Here is a 9532-nt window from a genome sequence, read left to right on the forward strand (position 1 = left end):
AGTGGCTGCAGCCACACCTGTTGTGTCTGTCCACACCTATCTCTAGAGTTTCTCGTTTCCGACTTGATTTCTCAGGGTCTCAGTCCAGGGAAGGCCTCTTGTTCCTTTGTGGCTGGAGTCTGTGTCTTGCTTTCTTTGCTATGTTCAGCAGTATCTTGGGAAAGGGCTCTTTTGGGACAGGTCTGGCTCATCTCAGTGCTGGGGACGGCTGGCTGGGGCTGGCTGCCTGGGAGTGTTTCCCCTGAGTCTGTGTGGGGCTCGGGCCTTGGTTTCTGTTTACCTGTGTCTGTATATGCGTTTCCAACACTATGGCTTAGAGTCTGTGGGTGGGTTCATTGTGTGTCTCTGTCTCTGAGAGATTTCTTTGCATCTAGTTTGCGTGCCCTTTGGGATCTCTGTTTATGTCATTGTCACGGTCTCTAAGGGAAGGTCTCTGAACCTGGGATCTGACTGATCCTTAGAACATCACTCCCACCTCCAACCCTAAGACTCTGTCTGGAGCAGGCTCCCAGGAACAGCCTGGGTGGGAGAGGAGCTCTGTCTAGGACTCAGGGTGCTAGTTTTGGGGTGGCGGTGGGCTTAGGGACCTCAGTCTGTGTCTAAGGGTCTCCCGGGCAGAGGTTCCCCAGCTTAGTCTGCAAGAGCCACTTTCTTACTTTGGCTCTGGCCGCCGGGGGCTCCCTGCAGCTGAGGCCAAGGCTGGGGTGTGGCCGTCTCCGCAGCAAGCAAGCAGGCTGGGCCTGAGTGGGCCGGGGCCCGGGGCCCTCCCTCCCTTTCAGGTCCCCACCCCGGGTTCTCCCGTTCATTGCCCCCCCCCCCAGCCCTATCCCAGCGGGTCCCGGCTTCCTTACATGGTCACGGCTGGGCCTCCAGCTCCCGGACGTCCCCCCGCCCCCCGCCCCCACCGGACACGGCCCCCGCCCTGCTCGCCCCGCGCGGTCTGCCCGCGCCCCGTCATGGAGGACCTGGGTGAGTGGGGCCCGGGTCCCCTTGTCCCCAGTCCCTCCCCACCGCCTGGACCCGCTTCCCCATCCTGGCGCCCCCTTCGCACTCCCGGCATCTCTCCATCCCTGCCTCCTGTCTTCTCGCTTCTGGTCTCTGCCGGCGCCTCCTTTCCGACTCCACGTCCCCCTTCCTGCCTCTCCCTTCCTGCCTTTGCCAGACTGGCTGCTCCCTCCCTTCTTCCCTCGCTCCACTCCTCCACCACTGGCTGCGGACGGATGGGCAGGGAGGCGCAGCGCCTGTCGGCATCTGGGCTCAGGAGCTCTGGGAAGGGAGGAGTTAAAGGCACCTTGGGTCCAGGGACTGGGAAAGTAGACGGGAAGGGAGAATATGACATCAAGTTCTGGAGAAGAAAATGGGCTTGCCCTAGGGTTTTGGGAACGAAAGAGTTAAGGGCCCTTAAGTATGGTAGGGGTCAGGTCCTTGGGGCAGAAAGTATAATAGATGAGTGCCAAGATGCCAGGGAGAGGTTAAGTGTTCTACCAAGGCGCTCAGAGATGCGGAGTAAAGGGTCAGGGACTTCTAAATTCTGGAAGGTAATGAGTTCAAAGGATTCGGATCTGGGGATGCAGGCCTGGGGGGCAGGGGAGGGGGCGGCGTGTGTGTGTGTGTGTGTGTGTGTGTGTGTGTGTGTGTGTGTGTATCTATCTGTCTGTCGGTCTTGGGGCAGGAAGGCGCACCCAGGCATCTCATCCTCCCTGTCAGAACTGGGACTGGAAGGCTGTGCCCTTCGTGGGAGAGAAAATGTTCCAGCACCCTGCAGTAGGGGGTGCTGCTCAGCTGGGGTAACGTGCACTGGTACGGTGAAGAATAAGCCAATCAGAAAGCAGGTCCCAGCGGACTCACCAATGAGGTGCATAGGGTGGAGCCCAGTGGCGTCTGGAGGTGGGCCAGGGCTGGGAGGGGTCTCTTTAGGTGTAGGGGGTGTGGCAGAAAGAACATCTAATCAGAAAGCTGGTGTCAGGCATACAGCCAATTGAGCAATTTGGGGTGAAGCCAAATTTGGCTCCAGTAAAAAGCCGCTTCTGACTGCATTACGGAAGATTCGGAGAATAAAAGAATCAGGTAGCTGAATTTGTATATGAATCTCAGGATGAGCCATGTGGGATGTTCTGATCATAAATAGTCCTTGCTGCCCTTCCACATCTCTGCCTTGGTCTGGCTTTGTGTTTCTTCTGATTCTTGACCTCTGCTCCTAATACTGGCTTCCATCTTCCTCAAACACTGTCCACTTAGAACACTTGTTCTCTGATCTCTTAAGGCCCTGTCTCTGCCTTAACCTTGACCTCCCAACCTCTCACCCTGACGGCCTCTCCCTGCAGATGCCCTGCTCTCTGACCTGGAGACCACAACCTCTCACATGCCAAGGTCAGGGGCTCTAAAAGAGCGGCCCCCAGAGCCCCTCACGTCTCCTCTGACACAGGTGAGATCAGATGCTGGGGACTGCGGCAACCACTAGGGCCAGGTTTGGTAGGGGCAAAGGGAATCTAGGCCTGAGTGGGTACGGTACAGGCCTATTATCCCACACATATGTCCTTCTCTATAGATGGGGTCCGGGGAATCTTCAGGAGCCTCTGGGGACAAGGATCATCTGTACAGGTGAGGGGGCTGGGTACTGGGGGATGGGGGAGCCCATTGAGACTCAGTCTTGTATTCCCCACCCCTGAACCCAGGCCCCCACCCTGTTTCCCAGCACGGTATGCAAGCCTCGGTCCCCGAAGCCTGCGGCCCCTGCAGCCCCTCCATTCTCCTCCTCCTGTGGTGTCTTGGGCACGGGTCTCTGTGAGCTAGACCGGTTGCTTCAGGAACTTAACGCTACTCAGTTCAACATCACAGGTACCAGGGTAACTGGGGCAGGGCTTGATGTGATGGCGGGCAGGGCAGGGCAGACACTAAGTGGGTATAGCCTTCCCAGAGTAGCAGCTAAAGCCTTAACTGGGAAGGAGGCTAGAGCATGGCCCCATGTCCAGTGCCCTTCTATCCTCTTTGCAGATGAAATAATGTCTCAGTTCCCATCTAGCAAGGAGACTGCAGGAGAGCAGAAGGAGGACCAATCTGAGGACAAGAAAAGGACCAGCCTGTGAGTTTGGCATAGTTGGCAGGGCTGGGAGAGGGGTGATCAGTCCTGGATGCCTGAGTTACAGGAGGAAGCGTTACTCTGGGGCTCTAAGCTGACACAAGTTGTGTTCTTCACAGCCCTCCCAGTCCATCCCCTGTTCTCCCAAAGCCTTCGGCCACCTCAGCCACCCTGGAGCTAGATAGGCTGATGGCCTCACTCTCTGACTTCCGTGTCCAGAATCATGTGAGTCACTCAGGGAGTGAGGGGTGGGCCAGTGTGGATTTGTGGCTCTCAACACATTTTAGACCCTCCCACATCTGCTGCCTTGCTGACTCAACTCTCCTGTCCTCTCTGCTGCAGCTTCCGGCCTCTGGGCCAACCCAGCCACCAGTGCCAAGCTCCGTGAATGAGGGCTCCCCCTCCCCACCAGGGCCCGCTGGCAAAGGCAGCCTAGACACCATGCTGGGGCTGCTTCAGTCTGACCTCAGCCGCCGAGGCGTTCCCACCCAAGCCAAGGGCCTCTGTGGCTCCTGCAATAAACCCATTGCTGGGCAAGTAAGTGGAGCCCTGCGAATAAGGGAGTAGAGACCCACAGACCCATCTTTACTGAGAGCCAGTGGGCATTATTGTTGTTCATATTTTACGGATGAGGAAACTGAAACTCCAAGTCACATAGCAAGTAAGTGGCAGAGTAAGAATTCCAATCCAGTTGTTATTTATTCTGGTCCTACTGTGTGCCAGGCTCTACGCTAGCTCCTTTACAAACCCCCATCTCAATTAATCTCCACAAAAGCCTCATTGGCTCCACCCACCTGTCTGGTTCAGGAGCTCCGGTCCTTGGCTTATTACTGAGCAGATGTTACTGGCAACGGTGCCCAGTGGTTGACCTAGTTCCTCCTGCTAGATAAAGCACCCTACCACCATCCTAGAATTTCCAATCTCAGCAAAGCAGGGTGGCATTATGACTTTCGTGGGCCCTAAGCACTTTCACCTTCATGGGCCCCTTCTTCCATTAATAAAATATATTAAAAATTGCATTTTATGACTGTGTTGGTATAAAGATGAATATATTAGTATTATATATGAAGTCATTCTTCTCCTAGCTCATTTTTTCTTCTAATTTTAAAAGAAACTACAACATTTTTGTGGGTTCCTAAAGTATGCTGGGCCCTAGGCACTGTGCTGGAAGACGGGTTGAGTCTCCATCACTTACAGACTGAGTGACTTGAACGTTAGATTCTTCATCCTGATTGCTCAGAGATAAGATTCGAAAAGTGGGCTTCCCTGGTGGCGCAGTGGTTGAGAGTCCGCCTGCCGATGCAGGGGACACGGGTTCGTGCCCCGGTCTGGGAGGATCCCACATGCCGCGGAGCAGCTGGGCCTGTGAGCCATGGCCGCTGAGCCTGCGCATCCGGAGCCTGTGCTCCGCAATGGGAGAGGCCACAACAGTGAGAGGCCTGCGTACCACAAAAAAAAAAAAAAAAAAAAAAAAAAGATTCGAAAAGTGCTATGCAAACCTTGACTCACTGGGCACATGGCAGCCCGAGGGCCACTCTGACCCAGGCCTCACCCCCCAACTCGCAGGTGGTGACGGCGCTCGGCCGTGCTTGGCACCCTGAGCACTTCGTTTGCGGTGGCTGTTCCACAGCCCTGGGAGGCAGCAGCTTCTTCGAGAAGGATGGAGCTCCCTTCTGTCCCGAGTGCTACTTCGAGCGCTTCTCCCCACGATGTGGCCTCTGCAATCAACCCATCCGACACGTGAGCCCCGCCTCTGTCTCACCCAAGGCGCCTGTGGGATGGGCCTCATCCACTTACACTTCTCCCATTCCCACGCCCACCCCAGCCCCGTCCCTCGTTCTCGTCCACGGCCCTTTAGACTTCGCCCTCTCTCTTTGATTCCCAAGTTCCTGCTTAGGTCTCCCACACCTTACACTCGTACTTCAACCCAATCACCTAGGTTCAGGGCGGAAGAGGGAGGGGAGTAGAAATTGAGGGCCACACTGAGTGTTCCCTTTTATTCCCCGCAGAAGATGGTTACTGCCTTGGGCACCCACTGGCACCCGGAGCATTTCTGCTGCGTCAGTTGCGGGGAGCCCTTCGGAGATGAGGGTGAGAGCTTGACTCCCACCTTGAAAGCCGCGGGTCCGCTTGACATCCCGCCCTGCTCTCTTTGGGCCAGCGCACTACGACCTCCGAAGTCCTCGGGGCCGCGAATTTTCTCCTGCTCTCTCCTGGCCCCAACCTGTCCCACCTGTGTGTTCCCATCCCATCCGTTCCCGCTCTGCTCCCGCCCCAGACCCCATCCCTCTCGGCCTACCGCCTCCCCTGGCCCCATAGCCTCAGATTTTGTGGGGCTCCTGGTGCCACCGCGCACTCTTTTCCTTCCTCCTACTCGGTTCCTGCTCCTAGGTTTCCACGAGCGGGAGGGCCGCCCCTACTGCCGCCGAGACTTCCTGCAGCTCTTCGCCCCGCGCTGCCAGGGCTGCCAAGGCCCCATTCTGGATAACTACATCTCGGCGCTCAGCGCACTCTGGCACCCAGACTGTTTTGTCTGCAGGGTGCGTGGCTGGGGGGGCGTGGCCTGGGAGGGACTGGCCAGCGCGGGGCGGGACTAGGAGCCTGGGGCGGGGCGATTATTCAGAGCAGGGTCCTGGGTAGGCGAGGCTTCGCCTTTGAGGGCAGTGCGAGGGGCTGCGGGGGGGTCTTGGGACTGGGGTCGGGTTATTCAGCTCGTAGGGCAAGTTATTTCGTCTGGAGATCGGCGCTGACCCATCCTTTCTCGGTTGCCCTTCCCCAGGAATGCTTCGCGCCCTTCTCGGGAGGCAGCTTTTTTGAGCACGAGGGCCGTCCGCTGTGCGAGAACCATTTCCACGCGCGGCGCGGGTCGCTGTGCGCCACGTGTGGCCTCCCGGTGACCGGCCGATGCGTGTCGGCCCTGGGCCGCCGCTTCCATCCGGACCACTTCACCTGCACCTTCTGCCTGCGCCCGCTCACCAAGGGCTCCTTCCAGGAGCGCGCGGGCAAGCCCTACTGCCAGCCCTGCTTCCTCAAGCTCTTCGGCTGACCGCCTGCCGGGCTCGCCCCTTTGGGAGAGCGCGGCCCCCGAAACCTCGCCCTTCCCGAAAAGACCGGGCTCTCCAGACCCCAAGGCCTTGCTCTTAGAGCGTGGGGCTCCCCCAGCCCAGCTCCGTGAGGCCCCACCCACTGGAGGGACAGGCCCCGAAGGCACTGTACGTTCTCCATGGGCGAGTTCAGAAAAAGCCCCGCAGATCCTAAGGCCACGCGCCCCACGAAGTGGGTCGTACACTGGCAAGCGATCCCGCGTGAGCCCTTCACTTTATTCCCAGCCTTGAGGGAGCCCCCCGACTGGAGGAGGGCCCTTGCAATAACCACGAATCCGAGGCCAGGCCAGGATGTCCCTCTCCCCGCCCCTCACTGCTCAGTGCACTTTTTTCTACCTACATAAACACACATTCCACGTCACACAGGTGCTGTGTCTCTGCGCGGGACTGCCTCGCGTTGCGACGCCCCGCCCCTTATACTGTGATGCGTGATGCGTTCTAGGCCACAGCTCTGTGGCGGGAGCCGGACCTTCAGACTCAGCCCTTGCAGGCTGCCCTTCATCTGTCAGATGCGCCTGAGGAAAAGCTGGCCACCTGCGCAGGATTGTACAGATGGTGACAAGCCGGGACGGGAGCTCAAGCAGGACCCACCAAACCTTCCCATCCCCAACCCCCCGTCCTTTGTTTCCTTATATCCTCGAAATAAGCACTTAATCTGTACCCCTCCCACTCCCTTCCACCTTGCCACCTTGGGTGGTTTCCAGATTTTTCCCCCTCCTTAAAAGACCCTCAGAGATGGGGCTCCATTCAAGTGCCAATTTGTGCCCACCCTTTGGATCTGGGCATTGAATTACAGCTTCCCTCATACGGGTATTGACTCATAACAGCTCCGCTAGGCAGAGGATGACACTTGGGGTGGTCAGGGCAGTGACTGAGGGAAGCGCTGGGGGCTGTAAGAGCCAGAAGGAGGCTTCTAACTCAGGTTGGAAGTCAAGGAGGGCTTCCTGGAGGAGGTGACACCTGAGCCTAGCCCCAGCAGAGAAGGGTGGGGCCAGGGGTTCTTAAGTATGGAGAAGTTCAGGCTCCATCTGAATCACTAAGCCCCAGAGGCCTCTCTAAGCCTGGTACCTTAGACTCTGAAGTTCCCTAGGGAGGGGGCCTGGACTCCTGGGTCCTAACTACAGGGACCTTTGAGGCTGGAAACAATGGATTATCAGAGGCCCTTCCAGCTCAAGGAGGAGCTAACAGCCAAGGAGAACATGAGTGGGCAAGAGACAAAGGTTAGGTTCTCTGTCTTGGCCTCGGGCAGAACCCCCAGATCCTTTCCTCTCTGAGGCTCCACCCTCTGGGTCTTCCTAGGCCTCCTGCTCTTCCTCTTCCACAAATTCTTCCTGGGGAATGCTTTCCATCCCTTGGCTTGTAACCACCACCAAGTCTTGAGCCATTCATTTACCAGGTGTTTACTGAGCACGTGCTGTCCTAGGCTCCATGCCAGGTGCTGGGGAGACCATAGGGAACATGTTCCTTGGCCTCACAGTCTAGTAGGGGAGACAGAGGAAAAACAAACACACAGTGACAAGCATGATGAAGTAATGGGGACTTCCTTGATGGCCTAGGTAAAGCTGGCCCTTCCCTCTAGTTTCCACCCACAGCACCTCCCTAGTCCCTCACTTATCACTATTGCAAATAAGTGTTTGTTTGTTGCTTGTTTATTTCTGAAATGAAGGCAAGCTCCTGGGAGTTTGTTTGTCAGATGACATGTTTGTTTTATCTGTCCAGCGTCTAGGATGCTGTCTAGCATGTGGTAAGTGCTCCATAAATGTTTGCTAATGAAGGAAGGAATGAGGAAGGAAGGAAAGGAGCGAAGGCTAGAAGGAAAATATAGAGAACTAAGTTAGTGAAGGTGGGGAAGGGAGTACTTGAACCAGATTGTCAGAGAAGGCCTCTGTGAATATGTACATTGAGACTTTGAAGGTTGAGGAAAGAGGCAGCCAGGCAAAGAGCCTGAGGAGAGCATCCCAGGCAGAGGAAACAGCAAGTGCAAAGGCCAGGCGGTAGGAAAGAGCTTGGCACATTGGAAGAAAGAAAAGAAGGCCAGTGTGGTTGATTAGAGTGAGCAAGGGAGAGAGTAGTTGGAGATGAGGTCAAAGAGGAATTAGGTGCCACATCACGAAGGGCTTTGCAGGACCCCGCGAGGACACATAGATTTGATTTTAAGTGCCCATAACCCCAACGTGTCCTCGGATGCTTGCCCCTGGATTTCTCCCAGGCCCTTCAAATTCATCACCCACTGAAGCAGACACTGTGGGTGCCCTGCCCATATCCACCTGGCCCACCTGGGAAGTCGTATGCAGACACTTCCCAGACACTCAGTCTCCCCAGCTGCTCCCTGAGTTTCTGTCTAAGGGTGCTCTCTGGAGGAGGGCCTGGGGTGGGTGGGTGGGGTTCCGTAACCTCCAGCCAGTTAGAGACAGGGATTGGTGCATGAATACTCCAGCTTTCTGGCCCCTTGGGGGTCAGTTCTGAGGTGAGTTCTCCACAGTGTCTCAGAGGGTCCCCACTGGGATTGTCACAGTGGTAACCTTTCGATCAACACATGCTTTATTGGCTTTTCTCCTTTCTTTGTCTCTCTTCCCCACTCCTTACTGGGATCAGCTCCCCAGTACAGTCATTGCACCCCAATTCTCATCGTAGAGTCTGCTTTTGAAGGGACCAAAATGAAGGCATTCCTTAAATAACTCATCACATTCCCCTAAAATATTGTTCTCCGTTCCCCATCTCCAGCATGAACCCAGTTCCCAAAATCAGACATCCAAGTCTGGTCAGTTCTTCTAGAAAGGCAGAGGTATGGATATTTATCCAGCCTCTCCCTTCTTGCATCCAGCCCTGTGCTGAGCAATGGGACTCCAGGGATGAATCAGATCATTTCCTGCTCTTGAGGAGTCTTTGGTCAACTGGGGAGACAGACCTGGACCCAGGCAAGGTCCATGCAATGTGCTCAGAACTGTGTCAGCAAAGTCCAAGAAGTTTTTCCCAAAGAGATGCCATGGGCTGGGCACGAAAGGCTAAGTAGGAGCTGACCATTTGAGAGGCAGGGAGGCATTCTAGGCAGAAGGCACAGCTTATACAGAAGTTTGAGGGTATGAGAATACAGGGGCTGGGTTGGGCAAGGGAATGGGAAGGAAATATGATTTCACTCTGGGTTTGGTATGGAGGAGCAAGGGGAAGGGTGGGCAGGGGTCGGGGCATCAGGCTGAGAAGCTGCTGCCTCCTCCTGGGTGTGATGGGGAGCTATGGAGGCTTCCTAAGCAGGGGAGTGACACTGTCAGATTTGGGTTTGAAAATGATCCCTCTGGGCTAGTCAGAATCAGGGGGCTGGCTCAGCCGGGATCCCTAGGTCAAAGCTGAA

General features: G+C 56.2%; 1 protein-coding gene across 5 annotated transcripts; it reads left to right on the plus strand.

Annotated features, from left to right (window-relative positions):
* The first annotated feature begins 827 nt into the window (after positions 1-827).
* Positions 828-7880, plus strand: TGFB1I1 (transforming growth factor beta 1 induced transcript 1). 5 transcript variants are annotated; one of them, XM_032604278.1, is made up of 11 exons: positions 828-969; positions 2325-2425; positions 2549-2601; positions 2696-2838; positions 2995-3082; positions 3199-3304; positions 3422-3616; positions 4646-4819; positions 5089-5170; positions 5471-5619; positions 5859-7880. In XM_032604278.1, exons 1-11 carry the CDS (start codon positions 852-854, stop codon positions 6123-6125), a joined length of 1476 nt encoding a protein of 491 aa, XP_032460169.1. In that variant the 5' UTR covers positions 828-851; the 3' UTR covers positions 6126-7880. The 5 variants fall into 5 exon arrangements, with proteins under 5 accessions (XP_032460169.1, XP_032460168.1, XP_032460172.1 ...); XM_032604279.1 differs by having other exon boundaries at positions 925-969; positions 2264-2425; XM_032604280.1 differs by lacking the exon at positions 828-969 and adding an exon at positions 1056-1538.
* Positions 7881-9532: the final 1652 nt, after the last annotated feature.

The sequence above is a fragment of the Phocoena sinus genome, chromosome 15 (genome assembly GCF_008692025.1).
Source record: "Phocoena sinus isolate mPhoSin1 chromosome 15, mPhoSin1.pri, whole genome shotgun sequence".
Taxonomy (NCBI): Eukaryota; Metazoa; Chordata; class Mammalia; order Artiodactyla; family Phocoenidae; genus Phocoena; species Phocoena sinus.

Excerpts from the sequence above, each read along its gene's own strand:
- TGFB1I1 (XM_032604277.1), top strand. Across the intron at positions 3,305-3,421 it reads ACTTCCGTGTCCAGAATCAT|CTTCCGGCCTCTGGGCCAAC; the intron begins GTGAGTCACTCA and ends TCTCTGCTGCAG. Across the intron at positions 5,620-5,858 it reads CAGACTGTTTTGTCTGCAGG|GAATGCTTCGCGCCCTTCTC; the intron begins GTGCGTGGCTGG and ends GCCCTTCCCCAG.